The 19,764-nt window shown below is 50.0% G+C and overlaps 1 protein-coding gene and 1 long non-coding RNA gene across 2 annotated transcripts; one reads left to right on the top strand and one right to left on the bottom strand.

Moving 5' to 3' along the window:
• Positions 1-1,583: 1,583 nt before the first annotated feature.
• LOC145545763 (uncharacterized) lies at positions 1,584-6,759 on the bottom strand. Its single transcript, XM_081590582.1, has 5 exons — positions 5,896-6,759; positions 5,209-5,398; positions 4,832-5,050; positions 2,403-2,578; positions 1,584-2,271 (listed from the first exon to the last, which is right to left on the bottom strand). Exons 2-5 carry the CDS (start codon positions 5,386-5,388, stop codon positions 1,923-1,925), a joined length of 924 nt encoding a protein of 307 aa, XP_081446708.1. The 5' UTR covers positions 5,389-5,398; positions 5,896-6,759; the 3' UTR covers positions 1,584-1,922.
• Positions 6,760-6,826: 67 nt separating this feature from the next.
• Positions 6,827-8,234, top strand: LOC145545762 (uncharacterized). The gene is made up of 2 exons (XR_014082168.1): positions 6,827-7,036; positions 8,012-8,234. It is a non-coding gene; the product is annotated as an uncharacterized LOC145545762 (long non-coding RNA).
• The last annotated feature ends 11,530 nt before the right edge of the window (positions 8,235-19,764 follow it).

The raw sequence follows: 19,764 nt of genomic DNA, 5'->3' as shown, positions 1-19,764 counted from the left end.
AAGCATGCCACAGAAAAAACTATAGGCAAGTCCGCCAAACAGAGAAAAAGAGAGTTACTCTACAGAGAATAGTAGGCAGCTGGGAAACAGAACATTGGAGGAAAATCCATTGGAGCAAAGTGCCAGTTCAGGGGTGGTGAGGGCTTCCCATTGGCTGAGCTGCCTGCTTTCCCATTGGCTAAGAAAAAGATATGCAAAAAGGCAAAATGGCCTTACAAATAGCTGAGAAAAGAAGCGAAAGGCAAAGGAGAAAGGGACAGATACCCAACTGAATGCAGAGTTCAAGAGAATAGGAAGGAGAGATAAGAAAGCCTTAAGTGAACAATGCAAAGAAATGGAGGAAAACTATAGAATGAGAAAGACTAGAGATCTTGTCAAGAAAATTAAAGATACCAAGGAAATGAAGGACAGAAACTGTATGGACCTAACAGAAGCAGAAGAGATTAAAAAGAGGTGGCAAGAATACACAGAACCATACAAAAAAAGTCTTAATGACCTGGATAACCACGATGGTGTGGTCACTCACCTAGGGCCAGACATCCTGGGGTGTGAAGTCAAGTGGGCCTTAGGAAGCATTGCTACAAACAAAGCTAGTGGAGGGGATGGAATTCCAGCTGAGCTATTTCAAATCCTAAAAGATGATGCTGTGAAAGTGCTGCACTCAATATGCCAGCAAATTTGGAAAACTCAGCAGTGGCCACAGGACTGGAAGAGGTCAGTTTTCATTCCGATCCCAAAGAAGGGTAATCAGAACTTTTTCCTGGGGGATGAGACTGCTGTGTGTTCTGGAGAGGGTCAGGCTGCTTCCTCGGAGATGATCTGAATGACCCGGGGAATCCGGTATTCACACTGTAGACCGTGGTATTCCCTGGGCCCAGAGCTTTCCAAACATAAAGCTGAGACAGAAGAGTCAGGCTTTAGAAAATACACACTAAAGGGAATTCCATGGCAGGCCAGTGCTTAGGACTCTTGTGTTTTCACTGTAGGGGGCACAGGTTTGATCCCCGGTCAAGGAACTAAGTCCCACTAGAGACATGGTGAGACCAAAAAATAAGAAAAAACGTAACACATATAAACTAAGTGAATAATAATAAAACAAATTGACAGTGCAGACCTTTGTCTGCCCCCAGGTTGCCCGTCTGGTCCCGGGTCTGCTCACACACTCGGATGCTCCCATGTTCCTGGCTCTGAGGCATCTATCTGCTGTCTGTCTCGCTTACTCGGGACAGCCAAATGTTAGTCCATCAGTGATCCCGTTATTCCCACAGAACTCCCACTCCAGCATGGATCTGCCCGCCTTTCCTCCTCACCAGCTGCTTCATGAGCTCTGGGGGCAGAGAAGGGCTGGGGTCCCGCTGAACAAACCCAACTGCTCCGAAAAGCCACACCAGGGCGAATGCCCCAGGGTTCAGCCCCCAGGCCAGGAGGGCAGCACGCAGGGCAGTGAGGCAAAAGAGAACCCGACAACCGGATGAAAACACCGATGTACACACGGGGACCATGATAATGTCTTCTGTGGCAGCAGTTCAGAAGGTCCCTGGGGCAGAGATGGGAGAAAGGAATGAAAAGACCAAGTCGCACAGTGAGAGATGTGCTCCGGTATTTTATCGAGTCTGTGCTTAACTGGGGGAGAAGAGACACCGTAACAGTACGCAAGGGGAAGGCACAATACGCCGCTGGAGCTAATGACTGTCACCGCGTGTCAAGGCGGCGCCACATCCTCTTCTGTAAAAAGTCCTGAGGGGCCTCCCTGGCGGTCCAGGGCTTAGGACTCAGGCTTTTACTGCTGAGGGCCCGGGTTCAATCCCTTGTCAGGGAGCTGAGATCCTGCAAGTGGCGCAGCGCAGAGCAGCCAAAAAAAGAGAGGAGTCCCTGGGAATGAGGGGAAGCAGCCACGCAGAGAGAGGAGCACAAAGGGCATGTCAAACGGGCACACACACACAACAGTTCAGTCTTATGACTCCAAAACCCCCCGAGCTCGGGAATAGACTCTGGGGCTGTGTGGAAATAGGAACTGTATTCATCATCGATGGGAATACATGTCTCTCCGATGGAGACAGTTTGGTCACGTCTGCCAAAATTACAGGTGCATTTACCCTCTGACTCAGCGGTCCCAGTTCAGGGGGTCCATCCCGCAGAAACACCTCTACACTTGCCGTATGTATATTTCCTGCACCTTCCTCATCAGAGCAAAAGACTGGAAACATCCCAGCTCCCTCCACTAGGGGAGAGGCCACGTGACGACCGTCCACGGGAGGAAACAAAGTGTTACTAGGGTAGAAAATAAGGAAGAAGAGGGAAGCGAGGAAGCCCTCTGAGTAGTGACCTGGAAAGATCCCCCTGGTGCTGACCGCTGGCAGGGCTGAGCCTCACTGGACAGTCCCCCGGACTTCGGGCTGCACCTTGAGGAGTAGCTGGATCTGTGAGCCCAGGACTTCTGGCTCAGCTCAGCCACTGAGCAGGAGGGGGACTCTAGCCAATGCCCTGGGAGCCGCGTCTGATTCCCCGAGTGAACTTGAGCCAAGCCTTCTGAGTTACCGGTGGGAAGACAGAGAATGGCTGGTTCTTTTCTGACTGTCTGAAAAGATCAAGGCCACCTTCGTGACAGCACCTAGGAACAGACATCTCACAGGCCCATTTTCTGGAAGGCAAGGCTGAAGACAGCGAAGAGAACAGGTATGCGGGGTTGATGGGCAGCATGGGCACTCAGACCAAGGACCTCACCTCCCCTCCACCACAGCCCCCGCCTGATTGGTCCTGAGCGGCTGGACAGGGACTCCTGTGGAACCTGTGGCTCCCACCTGAGCTGGGACACCTTCCCGGGCCCCGAAATTGTCTGAATCCGGCTCTGGTCGGCTCCAGGCTTATTCAGCCCGGTGTTCCCAGGCCTCTAGAACACTGCCTGCTACGAGGTAAGCAAGCAAATTCTATCGAACCAGTGCGACCCTCCCAACAGGCCTAAGAGGTAGGGGTTATGTTACAGGTGAGGAAGCGGAGAGATTCTGGGGTTCGTTCACTCGGGCCTTCTGCGCTGTGAGTGGTCCCTGCTGTGTGCAGACCCCCGGAACACTGAGGTGAGCCCACCCACGGAGGGCAGCGTCTCAGCCGCAGCCACAGGTGGGGACGCAGAGCCAGGGCACCTCTAGCACCACATCTTCCACCAGCCGTGGGGCTAGAGCAGGTTCTGGAGTCAGCTCCAGGGCCAGAGCCCCCTGAAGCGCTAGAGCGTGCCCCATCCGTAGACTAGTGCCCGCTCAGGCCCCAGCGACAGAGCTGGAGATGGGACCAGCTCCAGACTAGAGCCAGCTCCAGCTCAAATGGACCGGCTCCAGAGCTAAAGCCATTTCAGTCGCTAGTTCTTGCACTGAATCTGGTATCAGCGCCAGAATTGGAATCAACCTCAGAACTAGAGCCAACTCTAGAACTATCTCCAGCATGGTTGCCTGATACAGCCGTGTCCCAGCCTCCTAAGAGGCACCAGCTCCCAGGCCTGTTCTGCAGGCCGAGCCAGCCATCTGTCCAGCCTCGTCCACAGCTCCACCCTCAGCGCCCGTCCCTAAGCTCCGGCCACTCCTGGCTACAACCCCAGAGACCTCCTCCACCTCGCCTGTGAAAGTGAAAGTCGCTCAGTCATATCTGACTCTTTGCGACCCCATGGACTATACAATCCATGGAATTCTTCAGGCCAGAATACTGGAGTGGGTAGCCTTTCCCTTCTCCAGGGGATCTTCCCAACCCAGGGGTAGAACCCAAGTCTCCCTGCATTGCAGGCAGATTCTTTACTAGCTGAGCCACAAGGGAAGCTCGCCTGTGAGGGCAACACCTTATTTCTGCTACCTGTTATGATATTTTTATACTTAATACGCTAAATTTTAGATGCAGTATAATCTCATCTTTCATCGGTTTTGAGTGGGGCACTTTGTCAACTCCATGCGCTGGACTGTGTAACATCGCCACTCCCTAGTTCAAGAGCATCTTCATCAGAACAGCAGGAGCCCTGGCACCCACCAAGCAGTTATACCTCAAGCCCCGCCCCTGACAACCATCCACCTCCTTCGGTCTCTGTGCACGGCCCTCCCCCTGGCCTGCGGCCCCCTCCAGAGCACGGCGGACCCTCCTCTGCCCCGCCCCACCAGAGGTGAAGACCTCTGACAACACCAATGTGTTCGGTGCCACTGGCTCCACCGCCCAGCATGACTCCGTCCTGGAGATCCTGACCTTCACAAGTGGGGTGAGGTCAGGCATGGAGCCAGCTCAACCTTCCCCCACATGAAGCCGAGGGGCTCAAGGTTGCCAACAACCCCTTCTCATCGCCCCCTGCACTGGCCAGTCACAGGGTGCCCTGCCAGGGTCTACAGCCAGCTGGGAAGCCGAGCACTCACAGACTGAAGAGACCAAGCCCAGCTGCGCACCTTGTTCCCAGAAAGACAGTCTAGACCACCCGAGCGCACTTCACCTTGAACTTCTGCTGCCAGGATGACACTTGCTGCTCCACGGGCCGACCTGGCCTCCGGTGGCCCACTCACAGCCTCGAGCGCCTTCTCACCTTTGGACCAGCTCCAGGCTCTGGCTTCCAGTCCAGAGCTAAGCCACACCCATCTCCACTGGCTCGGGCATCACTCTGGGCACAGCTGCCAGAGGCAGAGCCGGCCCAGCCCTGGAGCCCGTCCACCAGGCTAGCTCCGGCTGGCCTTCCGAGGAGCGCTGCCCCCGAGCATGGCGCCCTGTCCACCAGCCAGGCCCTGTCCTCTGTGCGCCTCCCCCGCACCTCCCCGGGTGCAGGTCACATGGTCCCCAGGTGTGCCCATGGGCGCCCCAGAGCACCACTCACCCAGCGGGTGTGACCCCTGCGGAGCTGGCCGCTCCCTCCAGTCACCAGCTCCACCACAGAGACTCCAGGACCAGGGACAGCTCCCACTCCAGGGCCGTGGCCACTCAGGAAGGGCATGGACCTCAGTGGTGGGCACGCTGCCCTGTGCTGAGTGAGCGCGTGCCCAGCTCCTCCACTCTGCAGTGTGTCACGACAACGCGAGCGGTGACCCCAAGTCCCCTGATGCCCAGAAAAACAAGGTGACTACACCACCCCTCCCCGAACAGCTTTTCCCAGCTCTCCTTCCGGTGACCAGTCTCCCCCTCCACACCACAAAAGTGGCCAAGAGGCCCCAGTGCTGGATGCTGGCATGGGGCGCCCTGCAGAGTCCAGGGCACCTGCTGATCTCGCCATCCTTGGGTTCTGGGAGTCGACCCCGTCCTCATCCCCCAGGACCTCGGGCCTCCGCGGGGCCTCCGCACGTCCGTGGAGCTCCGGGCATACGAACGCTGGGTCTTGGGGACTGCAGCCCAGCCCCTCACTGTCGCTCTCCATCCAGGTGGACAACGCTGCATCATCCACGTCAGCCTGGACGTGAGAATACAACACGGACAAGAGCTTCGTGCCCACTGGAAGGGCGACGACACCTCGGTGCCCTCACTCACACGTCCCTGGGTGCAGACCTCTGCTGAATGGCTGCCTTGACCAGAGGCCACCTCTGGGCCCTCCGGGCAGCGGGCCCCGCCCTGAGACGAGGTTATGAACTGAAGTGATGCTTGAGGGGGAGATAGTTAACGTGCCCTCCATGCTCCCTCCAAATCCAGGATGCTGCAGATCTGATAGGACAGCCCCCTCATGTCCTGTCCCCCCACACACACAACCTGCGGTGACCTCCGACCCCTGGCCCCACACTCAGAGCCCTGTGCGGTCTGGTCCACCCTCCCTCACAGGTGAGCACCCCTCACCCCCACCCCAGCCTCCCTACCGCCTTCCTCCCCGGGACCCTTCCAAGCCCTGCCCCCCAGAGCCCCCTGCCTGCAGCGCCCCCTCCCCACTGCCCCCCGAATGACAGACTCACCACCAACCTGGTTCAGAGCTGTCTCCAAGGCTCCTGCGCCGGAACTGATTCTGGGGTCAGAATGATGACCTGGGTGCAAACCTATAGTAGAGCCACGTCCCAGCCCTGTGACAGGCCAGCTCCTGCGGTGACTCTCAGAGCCTCTGTTTCCTCCACTGAAGATGGAGTCAGCGACTCTGCCCTTGGAAGGCTTTGAGGGGATAAAGGTTGAGAGATGAAGGCGCCCAAAGTTCTTGGTCTCCCCTGATTGGGGGAGTCCAACACGGGACAAGGCCTCTGATGGTCAGCACAGGCTCGGTGGGGGTGAACAGCGATGGCTGGTTCTGAGTCCCCCCATCAAGCCAACCTTGGTCACTTAGAGCTGAATGGCCTTGAGTGATGGGGCCGCTGTTCGTCTCCAAGGTGGGGTGAAGTTCCTGAGTGCCCAGAAGGCTTCCCAATACCAGGAGCTGCCCCCCAGCCCTCACGCATAAGGGTGGTGGGCCCCCTCCTCCATGGACTCCCTCCTGTCCCTCTTAGACCAGCCAGGGCGGCAGCCAGGGAGAGGCTGGACGTCACATCCCAGGGTCCTTCCAGGAAGACCAGGGGCCAGGACAGGGCGTGGACGAGGCAGGCTGGGGCGGCCTGCCCTTTCTCTCCAGCGTAGACCTCCGCTGCTGCTCCAGGTCCCAGGGCCGGCCACACGCTGAGCTGGAGCCTGGGATGGAGTCTGGCTGCCAGGACAGAGGGGTGGGGGGCTTATTCGGCCACTTTCCTCTCCCGACGATGGCAATCCACCGCGCCAGCACCCTGCGGGCAGCCTGGGTAGGCCGGGGTGATCCGAGCGCTCCGGAGACGCGGGGATCGTAGAGCCGTTGGCTGGACGAACTGTGCGGAGAGCTGTTCGTGTTGCGCAGGCGCCGCGGGGAGGTGTCACGTGCACGCGCTGCCCTCGGGCCGGTGTGCGCGCCCGGCCATGGACACGACGCCCGGCTGCCCGGCAGGATGGCGGCGCACACGCCTCAGAGCCGGTCCCGCCACAGTCACCCAGGATGGAGACCCGGGACCGCGACTAGGCTGGGCTGGACTCACGCATTCTCATACCCAGGCCCTCATAGGCCCTTGGGTCACTGCGGCCGTGAGAGGCAGGACTGGCCCCAGCCCAGGAGGTGGGCAGAGGGATTACTGCCCCCATTTCACTGATGAGGAAACTGAGGCTTAGAGAGAGACTTGCCCCTTCTGTGCACTACAGAGTGAACAAAGCAGCCTTTGAACCCAGTGCCTCTTAGACCCCTCAAGGCCCACCTGACATTAAAGCTGCATCCGGATGCTACAGGAGGGACCTCTGGGCTCTGGTGTTCCCTGAGTCATTGGTCCTGGTGCCCAGAGAGGAACCTCGTCCTCTGGTGGGGATAGGCTGGTCCAGGTACTGGGAGAGCCCGCAGTGCCCAGGGCTGGTGGCCATTCCCCAGCGGTCACTGCCAGCCCCAGACAGAGGCATGGCTCTGACCCCCGAATTCACAGGAAACTCAAGGCCGGGAGGGTGTGGCCCCCAAGGAAGCCAGGACCCCTGAGCGCCAGGAGGCCCCCAGTGTGGGACAGCGGTCATGAACGATCCAAGTTTGAGAGGCGGAGTCCTAACTCCAGCTCAGCCTCTTTGTAGCTGGTGCCCCAGGCAAGGCTCTGAGCCTCAGTTTCCCTGTCTGTGAAATGGAGATATCACTGGTCCAGCCTGACGGGTTGTTGTGAGAATCACCCCAGAAATGAGTGTTAGGTCTCTTGCTCAGTGCCTGGGATTAAGAGCCAACTGCAGGTGGCGCTAGTGGTCAAGGGAAGGGAAGTCGCTCAGTCGTGTCCGACTCTTTGCGACCCCGTGGACCGTAGCCTACCAGGCTCTTCCGTCCATGGGATTCTCCAGGCAAGAATACTGGAGTGGTTTGCCATTTCCTTCTCCAGACCACCTGCAAATGCAGATGACATTAGAGAGGCGAGTTCCATCCGTGGGCGGGGACGATGCCCTGAAGGAGGAAATGGCAACCCACGCCATTACTGTTGCCTGGAGAATCTCATGGATGGAGGAGCCTGGTGGGCCACAGTCCACGGGGTCGCACAGAGTCAGACACGAGCTCATGATGGTCCCACAGGGCACATGGTCCAGGAAGCTCCTCCTCAGGGGCCCCTCCGCAGCCCTGCCCCCAGGAATAGGCAGCATTATGTGAAGAAGGTCAGGAGGTCAGCACAGCGCAAGGGAAGGAGACTCAGCGCTGGAAGAACAGCTGGAAGGCCTCCATGCCACCCTCCAGGGCCAGTGCTGTGACCGCCCCCCGCTTGCTGGTCCTCACCCCCAGTAAAGGCTCATTTAGAGGAGACTCCTGCCTCTGTTGTTTCATTCACTCACTCTTTCCTACACTGAGCACATGTTACCTCATCCTTGTCATGTTCTAGGCTTCATCAGTGAAGACCACCCTCCAGAATGGGGGTGGGCTGCATCCAATCAGTTGAAGGCCATTGAGAAAGCAGACAGAGGGCCCCCCAGGAGGAGGGAGCTGTGCACCCAGAATGCCTTCAGGCTCAAGCTGCGGCGTCCACTCTTCTGGGTCTCCAGCCCCCTGGCCCACCTGCCAGCCTCCAAAATCACATCACCTGATTCCTAAGAATGAATCTCTGTCCATAAATATGCGTACCCTATGGGGTCTGTTTGTCTAGATAACCCAGGATAATACACACTTTGTACTTGGATGGCTCTAGAGGAAGAGAATCTTAAGGGCAAGTTTACAGATTGGCTCTGGGATTTCAGGTAAGGTTCCTGAATCTGATTCGATGGAAATGCTCTGATGATTCCATTTCCAGTATTGAAGGAGCTCTGACATGGTGATGGGCAAGCAGGATGTACAAAACAGCCCACTGGGGCCCCAGTCATATCTGTATAAGAGGCAAGCTCTGGATGATCATGCATTTGATCCTCTGGGACATTTCTGTCAAACTAACAAGCATAATGAGGTTGGCTGGTGGCTCCTAATGGTGCTGGACAATGTGGGGAACACACAATGCGATCAAGGATCAGCGATCCTGGCTCACAGGCTGCGTAAGTTGCTAGAGTCCAGCTCCGACAGCCAGGGAAATGCTGAAGGGATGAACGGGGTCAGCAAATGAATGATGCAGTCTCTCACTCAAGGCACTGAACTGCATGTTTATTTTAACCATCAGGTTTTCTTTTATACTTTTATAAAAGCATTAGGTCAGAAGTATGACATCTTCAGTTTCCCCTCACCCAGATTTACTGTCTCCATAAATCATTGTTGTCCTTCAGAGTTCCCTCTTAAGTGTCCTTGTGATAAAATTGTAACTCAAGTTTGTCTCTGGGCTGCATACCACATTCCTCAGTTTATTTCTTATCTTTCTAAATCCTGCTTGAGCTCATTAACTCCTAAAAAGACTTCTTTAGCTATTAGTATCTCTAAAATTCCTAGTTTCTGTAAGCTATAGTAAAATATGCCAACACTACAACATACCTTAAACTTTTAGCTTCTAACTATTCTTAATTATTCTTAAATCCTAAACTCAGCAAACTGCTTTTGCCATAAACATTTCCCTTACAAGCAGGTTTCAGATAACAATGTTTCCCATGGCCTCAAGCTGCGGCCTATGTGCTCATCCTGGAACATTCTTTGTAAAGGTCCTTGAACAAATGTAACTTTATGAATTATTTCCTGGGCAACTGCACAAGGCTTTGTGCTTTCTCATGCAAGAACAATAAGCACATTAACATACTTTCCAGCCAACACAACCTAAGGAAGGAAAGGACAAGTCAGAATCACAAGACCTAACTCCTTCATCCCCAGACCCTGCCTGCGGGATGAGGAGAGGGGGTTGGGGCCGTGCCTCCATTTTATCAGTAATGCCTAACGAGGCTCCCAACAGTAAGTGACCGTGAGTGTCTATATTTGCACAGTCCTGCTGACTCCACGACTCCAGGCTTTATCCTTCAGAACTGTGAGGACAAATTTCTGTTGTTTGGGTGGTGGCTTAGTCACTAAGTTGAGTCCGACTCTTGTGACCGCATGGACTGTAGCCCACCAGGCTCCTCTGTCCATGGAATTTCCCAGGCAAGAATCCTGGAGTGGGTTGTCATTTCCTTCTCCGTTGTTCTAAGGCACCCAATTGGTAGCACTTTGTTATGGAAGTCCAGGGAAATGAATGGAATCCAAATATGTGGGATTGCTCTGACAAGCAGGGATCGTTCCAGTATTTTAATTGCAATATAATTTACATACCCTAAACACACCAAGTATGTTTGGCAATTGCAATATACCCTTTAATCACCTATAACAGGATGAGAATATTTCTGTCACCCCCATATCTCCCTCCAGCCCATTTTCCAGGCAATCACTGCCACCTCTCTCCGTGGCAGCCACTGTCTGATGTCAGTCACCGCAGTGTGGGGTGCCACGTCCAAGTGCCGGGAAAAGCACTCTGGCTTTAATTACCCATGAAAAGTGAAGGACGCGTCAGCGCGCCAGAGTCAGAACCGTGCTGCTCATTTCCTTCTTACTGCAAAACTGTGTACCTGGAAGGGATTCCCAACTGCCTCAGTGATAATCACCTGCCAAGCAGGAGATGTGGGTTCGATCCCTGGGACGTGGGAAAGATCCCCTGGAGAAGGAAATGGTAACCCACCCCAGTATTCTTGCCTGGAGAATCCTATGGACAGAAGAGCCTGGTGGGCTACAGTCCATGGGGTCACAAAGAGTCAGACACGAGAAAACAACAACATATCTAGAAACAAACAACTAAAGAGTGATGACAAGAAACAGGACTCACTACTTCAACTTACAAATTGTTAATGAGTCTGAAATAACTTTAAAATACAAAGGAAAAAAATCAGACTATTTCAAAGTGTATGGTATTTTGAACCTTCTTTGGCATTGCCCTTCTTGGGGGTTGGAATGAAAACTGACCTTTTCCAGTCCTGTGGCCACTGCTGAGTTTTCCAAATTTGCTGGCGTACTGAGTGCAGCACTTTCACAGCATCACCTTTCAGGATTTGAAATAGCTCAGCTGGAATTCCATCACCTCGTCTATCTTTGTTTGCAGCAATGCTTCCTAAGGCACACTGACTTCACACGCCAGGATGTCTGGCTCCACGTGAGTGACCACACCATCGTGGCTATCCCGGTCATTAAGACCTGTTTTTCATAGTCTTCTGTGTTCTCGCCGCCCCTTCTGACTCTTCTCCTTCTGTTAGATCCTTGCCATTTCTGTCCTTTACTGTGCTCATTTTTGCATGAAATGTTCTCTTTCGAAATGAGTGACAGTGCAGACCCTGGCTATGAAGGTCCCAGAACACAATTTATGCTCTCCTCAAACGGAAAGTTGAAACCATATGCTTTTCTTAGAAACAAGTAGCATTCAAAATAAATGACTCTGGTAACCAAGCACCTTACTCAAGAAGGGTGGAAAAAAAAATAAAAATAAAGTTAAAGGAACAAATAAGCATAAAATCGGAACCACGTGAAAACCACGTGTTTTCCAAGAAAATATAAATGATCAAAACTGACTTGAGGTGGAAAACTTGAATAAATTACAACAGAAGGAACTGTACCCTAGAAGGAAATAGAAATCTCATCAAATATTTACCACCATACATCATGCAAGCAAACACAAAGTCCAAGATTATTCAAATATCTCTGAGCCTAAAAAAATAATGAAGAGTTCTCAATTCAGTCTACTAGACTGTCCAGGGCTTCCCTGGTGGCCCAGACAGTAAAGAATCTGCCTGCAATGCGGGAGACCTGGCTTTGATTCCTAGGTTGGGAAGATCCCCTGGAGAAGGGAATGACAACCCACTTCAGTATTCTTGCCTGGAGAATCCCATGGACAGAGGAGCCTGGCAGGCTACAGTCCACGGGGTCGCAAAGAGTTGGACACAACTGAGCGACTAACACTTTCACTTTTGGGGGCTTTCTGGGTAACTCAAATAATTAAGAATCTGCCTGCAATGCAGGAGACCTGGGTTCAGTCCCTGGGTCAGAAAGATCCCTTGGATACAGGCATACCAACCCACTCCAGTATTCTTGCTTGGAAAATTCCATGGACAGAGGAGCCTCGTGGGCTACAGTCCATAGAATAGCAAAGAGTCGGGCATGACTGAGCGACTAACTATTTTATTTTCAGACTATACAGATCACAATAAAAATTTTACTAAGAAGATTCCGAAAGGAAACCACAAATCAATCTTCAGTTCAATTCAGTCACTCAGTCAGGTCCCACTCTTTGCAACCCCATGAACTGCAGGCTTCCCTGTCCATCACCAACTCCCATAGTTTACCCAAACTCATGTCCATTGAGTCGGTGATGCCATCCAACCATCTCATCCTCTGTCGTCCCCTTCTCCTCCTGCCCTCAATCTTTCCCAGCATCAGGGTCTTTTCAAATGAGTCATCTCTTCCCATCAGGTGGCAAAAGTATTGGAGTTTCATCTTCAACATCAGTCCTTTCAATGAACACCCAGGACCAATCTCCTTTAGGATGGACTGGTTGGATCTCCTTGCAGTCCAAGGGACTCTCAAGAGTCTTTTCCACACCACAGTTCAAAAGCATCAATTCTTAGGCATTCAGCTTTCTTTATAGTCCAACTCTCACATCCATACATGACCACTGGAAAAACCATAGCTTTGACTAGACGGTCCTTTGTTGGCAAAGTAATGTCTCTGCTTTTAAATATGCTGTCTAGTTTGGTCATAGCTTTACTTCCAAGGAGTAAGCGTCTTTTAATTTCATGGCACAGTCACCATCTGCAGTGATTTTGGAGCCCCCCAAAAATAAAATCTGTCACTGTTTCCACTATTTCCCCATCTATTTCCCATGAAGTGATGGAACCAGAGGCCATGATCTTAGTTTTCTGAATGTTGAGCTTTAAGCCAACTTTTTCACTCTCCTCTTTCACTTTCATCAAGAGGCTCTTTAGTTCTTCTTCACTTTCTGCCATAAGGGTGGTGTCATCTGCATATCTGAGGTTATTGATATTTCTCCCGGCAATCTTGATTCCAGCTTGTGCTTCTTCCAGCCCAGCATTTCTCATGATGTACTCTGCATATAAGTTAAATAAGCAGGGTGACAATATACAGCCTTGACGTACTCCTTTTCCTATTTGGAACCAGTCTGTTGTTCCATGTCTAGTTCTAACTGTTGCTTCCTGATCTGCATACAGATTTCTCAAGAGGCAGGTCAGGTGGTCTGGTATTCCCATCTCTTTCAGAATTTTCCACAGTTTATTGTGACCCACACAGTCAAAGGCTTTGGCATAGTCAATAAAGCAGAAATAGATATTTTTATGGAACTCTCGTGCTTTTTCGATGATCCAGTAAATGTTGGCAATTTGATCTCTGGTTCCTTTGCCTTTTCTAAAACCAGCTTGAACATCTGGAAGTTCACGGTTCATGTATTGCTGAAGCCTGGCTTGGAGAATTTTGAGCATTACTTTACTAGTGTATGAGATGAGTGCAATTGTGCGGTAGTTTGAGCATTCTTTGGCATTGCCTTTCTTTGGGATTGGAATGAAAACTGACCTTTTCCAGTCCTGTGGCCACTGCTGAGTTTTCCAAATTTGCTGGCATATTGAGTGCAGCACTTTCACAGCATCATCTTTGAGGATTTGAAATAGCTCATCTGGAATTCCATCCCCTCCACTAGCTTTGTTCGTAGTGATGCTTCCTAAGGCCCACTGGACTTCACATTCCAGGATGTCTGGCTCTAGGTGAGTGATCACACCATTGTGATTATCTGGGTCGTGAAGATCCTTTTTGTACAGTTCTTCTGTGTATTCTTGCCAGCTCTTCTTAATATCTTCTGCTTCTGTTAGGTCCATACCATGTCTGTCCTTTATCGAGCCTATCTTTGCATGAAATGTTCCCTTGGTATCTCTAATCTTCTTGAAGAGATCTCTAGTCTTTCCCAATCTGTTGTTTTCTTCTATTTCTTTGCACTGATCACTGAGGAAGGCTTTCTTATCTCTCCTTGCTATTTTTTGGAACTCTGCATTCAAATGGGAATATCTTTCCTTTTCTCCTTTGCTTTTTTGCTTCTCTTCTTTTCACAGCTATTTGTAAAGCCTCCTCAGACATCCATATTTGTGAATATGACATAAATAACAAATCAGTATGCTGAAATAATATACCATGGCCAAGTACAATTTACTTCAGGTTTGTGAGGATAATTAAATTCAGAAATAATCTTTGGAATTCACTTATATTAATGATATGAGAGAGAGAAATTATATATCATAGTAGATTACAAAACAACTTGACATAATTCAAAATCCATTACTGAGTTGGACGGGGGAACCTACAGTTAAGGAACTCTAAATTTAATAAGGAGAAGTTATCTTGAAACAACAACAAACTCTGGTTCCTACAATGCATCACCACTAACACCCCAGTTACAGTAAGAAATATGAGAAGGATGCCCCCATCTGAACCCCAGCAGGGAAGTCCCAGAATTTCCCCACGGCAAAGTCTTGGGGGTGACAGTCTGGTTGAAAGCATTGTGAGGAGCTTGTTTTGAATCACAGTCTTATTTAAGACCAGGAGAAGGTATGTTTTGCACATCAGAGCATGACAGACCCTTGGGACAATGTACTTCAAGTTGTGTTGTTGTTGTTTAGTTGCTAAGTTGTGTCTAGCTTGTTTGTGGCCCCATGGACTGTGGCCCACCAGGCTCCTCTGACCGTGGGGTTTCCCAGGCAAGACCACTAGTGTGGGTTGCCCTTTCTTTCTCCTGGAGATCTCCAGGGATCTCCAGGGATCAAACATGTGTGTCCTACATTGGCATGGATTCTTTACCCTCGTGCCACCTAAGAAGCCCACTTCGCAGTAGCAGAATAATGGAAAGAAAGAGGGAAAAGGAAACCTCACTAAAGATGAAGGAAATGGTGAAGCTCAGTTTTTTTTTTAAATCTCAAAAGATGATTTGTTCATCGAGCTATTTTTTTAATTGATTTATTTATTTGGCTGCCCTAGGTTTTAGCAGTGGCACACAGGATCTTTGATCTTCACTGCAGCATGCAGGATCTAGTTCTCTGACCAGGGATCGAACCCAGGACCCCTGCATTGGGCTCATGGAGCCTTAGCCACTGGACCACCAGCTCAATGGGGACTTCCATTGAGCTATTTTTGATAAAAGACTCTTCTGTGCTGTAGTCCGTGAATTCTTTCATGCTTGAGAAGGGACAGACATGCGCACAGTGAGGATACCACCCGAGGATGAAGGCAAAGGTGGGGGGCAGTTCAACAGCTGCAATCCAGGGACCCCGCCCAAAGATCAGCAGCAAAACACTAGAAGCCAGGGAGAGGGATGGACCAGAACTTGCCTGATGGCCTCAGAGGGAACCAACCCAACCAACCAACACCTCAATCTCAGATGTCTAGCTTCCCAAGATGATGAAACAATCTCGCTGTTGTTGAAGCAAGAGCAAAGCAGAAGGGGACTCTTGAAGGACAAGGAGTCTTTCTTCTTTTTTAAAACTTGTTTACCTGTCTATTCATGGCTGTGCTGGGTCTCTGTTGTTGCGCGGGCTTTTCTTTACTTGTGTCAGTCGGGGATTACTCTCTAGCTGCAGTGCGTGAACCTCTCACTGCTGGGACCTCTCCTGTCATGGCGCGCAGGCTCTAAGCATGCAGGCTTCAGCAGCTATGGCACAGGGGCTCAGTAGTTGCGACTCCCTGGCTCTAGAGCCCAGGGCCAGTAGTTGCGGCTCCCCGGCTCTAGAGCCCAGGGCCAGTAGTTGCGGCTCCCCGGCTCTAGAGCCCAGGGCCAGTAGTTGCGGCTCCCCGGCTCTAGAGCCCAGGGCCAGTAGTTGCGGCACACAGGCTTAGTTGCTCTGCTGCACGTGGGATCTTCCCAGATCAGGGATTGAACCTGAGTCTCCCATATCGGCAGGCGGATTCTTTGCCACCGGACCACCAGGGAAGCCCTGGGGAATATTTCTTCTAACAGTCACTGTCCAATGTTGCTCTGGATGTCCTGCAAGAACTAGGAAAAGGAAAAGGGAGGAGCAAAAGAAAAATAAAGACTTGGAGGGAGTTAAGTAAAGAATAATAGCAAGTATAATGGTAACTTAATGATAAGTAGATTTAGTGTGAATAAACTTAGGGTTACACACACACACACACACACACACCCAGAATCAACAGGTCAGGGACAATGTATAAACAGTTAAATCTGTTTATTACCAGCTGGCTGGCAGGCGATGTCACCAAAGTAAACATATAGCTCCTTCCATGGTTCTGATTTCAGAGACACACTGTGGTGTGTGCACACCTGGAAGGAAACCGACCAGCGTGAAGACTGATGCTGCTGAACAAGCACTTGGAGTAAAACGCAGTAAATCCAGAAATGAGCAGTTTCACTATGGCACCACAGTGAAACCAAACCACGCCCCCAAAAGGGGAAAAATCACCCTTCTGAATACCTCTGGGTCAAAGGAGGACGTAAAACCAGCCTGGTCAGCGATGTGAACACTGGACACAAAAGCTTTGAGAGGTGGCCGAGGACGCCAAGCCGTTTCCCGTGGGATGATGACGGAGTCACCCCACAGGAGGTGCTGCTGCCAAGGGAGGTCTTGGTGGAGGCAACACCACGGGACCACCCAGAGATGGTACCGACCACCTGGGTGGGTGTCCTGTGCAGAGATGTGTGTGGAATCCAGGGAAGAGTGGTTTGGGGGCTGCACAAATTCCAACATTCCTGTCGGAGGACATCTGGGGAACAGCTGACCTGAGGACACATTTCTACCAACTTGTTGCCAATTGGAGGAAACCAAGAAGAGGGAGCAAGAAGAAGCTCACTGGCCACGTGCCCTGAATGAGCTGGTCTTGGAGCACCGAGATCCAGATGGTGTGGACGGGTGTTCCTGTTTATCATGACCCTGAGAGCTGGCCAGGAGTCAGAAGGGAATGAAAAGAGAAAGTCAACAGGACTACTAGAAGAAATAAATAAAAGTATTATTATTTTCATTATTATTAACCACTGATGTGATGATCTGCCTAGAAAATTCAAGAGAATCAATTAGAAGAAAGCCAACTAAGACTAATAAAAGATTCTAATAATATAACCAGATGCGTGATATAGACACTGTATAATATAAGTAGCTTTCTCATACACTGCACACCAGCAATAACTAACTGACAAATGTGATAGCAGGGACCAGCAAATTATGACGTGTGGACTAAATCTATCCCACTGTTTTTAGAAATAAATGTTAATTTGAACACAGTGGCACTCATTTGTTTATGTACTTATGGCTGCTTTTGCCCTAAGTGCAGAGTTAAATTAGTTATGATAGGGGCTGAATGACCCATAAGCCCTAAAACATTCACTATTTGGCCCTTCACAGAAAACATTTGCTGAATTGCTGACCTTGGTAATAGGAATAAAACCATTCACCATTCACCGTAGCCATAAAAACCATTAAATGCCTAGAAATGAAACTTACTAACCATGGGCAATGTGTATAAAAGAAAATTAGGAGCTCCTGCTTTTAGTAGTGGGTGAGTAGCTAATAGACGACTCACCTTCTTGGACATGACAACTGTAAACTTTGGCCAAAATATACATTTTTTACAAAACTACCTGAAGCCTTTAAAAAGTGATGAAAAGTGAAGATTTGGAAGGAAAATCTTCACTTGGAAAAAGAGATAACAGTCGGAGAGATTCCTTTACTTATAGCTGGTAGTCCGAAGCCACAAGCCCACCAGCAACATGCAGCTAAAACTCAATAAAGAAAAGAATTCACATCTTACTTGTTTGAAGAACAAGGAGACAAGTCTGGGGTGACCACAGCAGCTGGAAACTACAAGGGAAAATACCAGAAATGAGAGAGCCAGAGAGAAGGAGCCCTGAATTCTGTGTGTAACCTCAGCCCAAGTCTTTGGCTGGTCTGTGAACTAGTCATGTGCAGGGCGGGCGTCAAGCCGCCCAGCTGACTCCAGCAGAGTAATCGAAGAATTGAGCTGTGGCCCACCCGCCGCAGAGGGGGGCCCGAAATCTGGAGCCACCCAGGTTCCTACCTCCTACAACAGGAGAGTCAACCTTTTCCTAAAGACTCTAAAAGAAACCCACTCCACAACAAACATCACAGTGTCTAGGAGACAGTGAAGAATGAGTGGACGCATGAAGAAACAGGAAGTGTATCTTCCTGAGTGGGTGGGTGGGTGGGTGGGTGGGTGGATGAAGGCGTGAATAGACAGATGGGTGGCATACGTGAGTGGTACAATCACAGTACACAGCAAAATGTTAGTGGTAGTATTTAGGCGATAGGTACGTGAATATTCACTGTACAATTTCTTATAATTTTTTGCATGCTTAAAATTTAAAATAAAATGTTGAGAAAAACAGATTTTAAAAACTTGAAGTCTTTAAAGATTTTTAAATCTTTAAAAAAAGATTTGGAAGACCTTTATGGGAAAACCTATGAAATTATTGAAAGATATTAAAGAAGACCTAAATAAATGGAGAGAGTTGTTCTTAGTTTGGGATATCCCAATTATTGAAAAGATGCCAAATATCTTCAACATAATTCTGATTTTTAAAAAACCCAGAAGGCTCCTTTGTACAATTTGACAAAAGAGTTTAAAATTTAGATGGAAATGCAACAGGCCAAAAGCAGTCAAGATATCCTTGAGAAACCAGGTGGGAAGACTTGCCCACTCAGATACCAACATCTACCTATAAACCTGGAGTGACTAAGATGATGTGTTTTTGACAGAAGGACAGACAAACAGACCAATGGCACACAGACTAGAGAGCCCCCTAAAAAACCCGGGCACATACGGACACTTGATACCATGTGGCCAATGATACTGGACATCAGTAGGGAAGAGAGCTTCTCAATAAGGTTTCAAACACATTTTCAATAAGTGGTCAGATAATGATTACCCAGAAGAAGAAAAGTTTAAATGGGCCCATACATTAAGATCACACACAAGTCAATTCCAGTAGATTAAAGACCTAAGTCTTTAATCTTGGGTCTTCCCTGGTGGCTCAGCTGGTAAAGGGTTTGCCTGCACTGCGGGAGACCTGGGTTCGATCCCTGGGTTGGGAAGATCCCCTGGAGAAGGGAAAGGCTACCCACTCCAGTACTCTGGCCTGGAGAATTCCATCATGGGGTCGCAAAGAGTCAGACACTGAGGGACTTTCAGTTTCACTTTCAAAGACCTAAGTATGAGGCAAGAACATAAAGCTTTCGGAGAATACCTAGAAAGCTATTTGGATGATTTCAAAGCAGGGTATGATTTCTCAAATTTACCTGCATTAGAAGAGTTGAAACGGCAACCTAAAAACTGGAAGAAGCTATTTTTAACATGTGTCTACTAAAAGTACTAACATCCAGAATACTAATAGACACCTACAGATCAATAAGAAAAAGACAGACAACCCAAAGCGAAAAGCTATCAACACAAGCAAACCAAACCCGGAGGTGGGCCTCGCCCACTGTCACACAGCATAGTAAACTAGGCTTTCAGGAATCCCTGACATTTAGGAATTCCCTGGTGGTCCAGAAGTTAGGACTCCAAACTTTCACTGCCGAGGAATTGGACTCAAGCCCTGATGGGGAGCTAAGATCTTGCAAGCAGCAAAATACAGCACTGTTCCCCCCCAAAAAATGGTTAAAAAAAAGAGTCAGTCTGCTCAGTGTTGTGTGGCAGCTTGGATGGGAGGAGGGTCTGGGGGAGAACAGATACATATGTATGTACCGCCGAGTCCCTTCCTTTTCACCTGAAACTACAACACTGTTAATCTGCTATTCCCCAAGACAAAATAAAAAATTTAAATAAAGTTTGGGGGGGGGAAAAAGAAACTACAAAACAAAGAGTCCCTTAAATGTATGCATTTACTTTTA

This window comes from Giraffa tippelskirchi, chromosome 4 (genome assembly GCF_054371585.1).
Source record: "Giraffa tippelskirchi isolate mGirTip1 chromosome 4, T2T-mGirTip1v1.2.pri, whole genome shotgun sequence".
NCBI lineage: Eukaryota > Metazoa > Chordata > Mammalia > Artiodactyla > Giraffidae > Giraffa > Giraffa tippelskirchi.
Note: the sequence above shows the minus strand (reverse complement) of the source record. Positions and strands in the feature narration are given on the sequence as shown.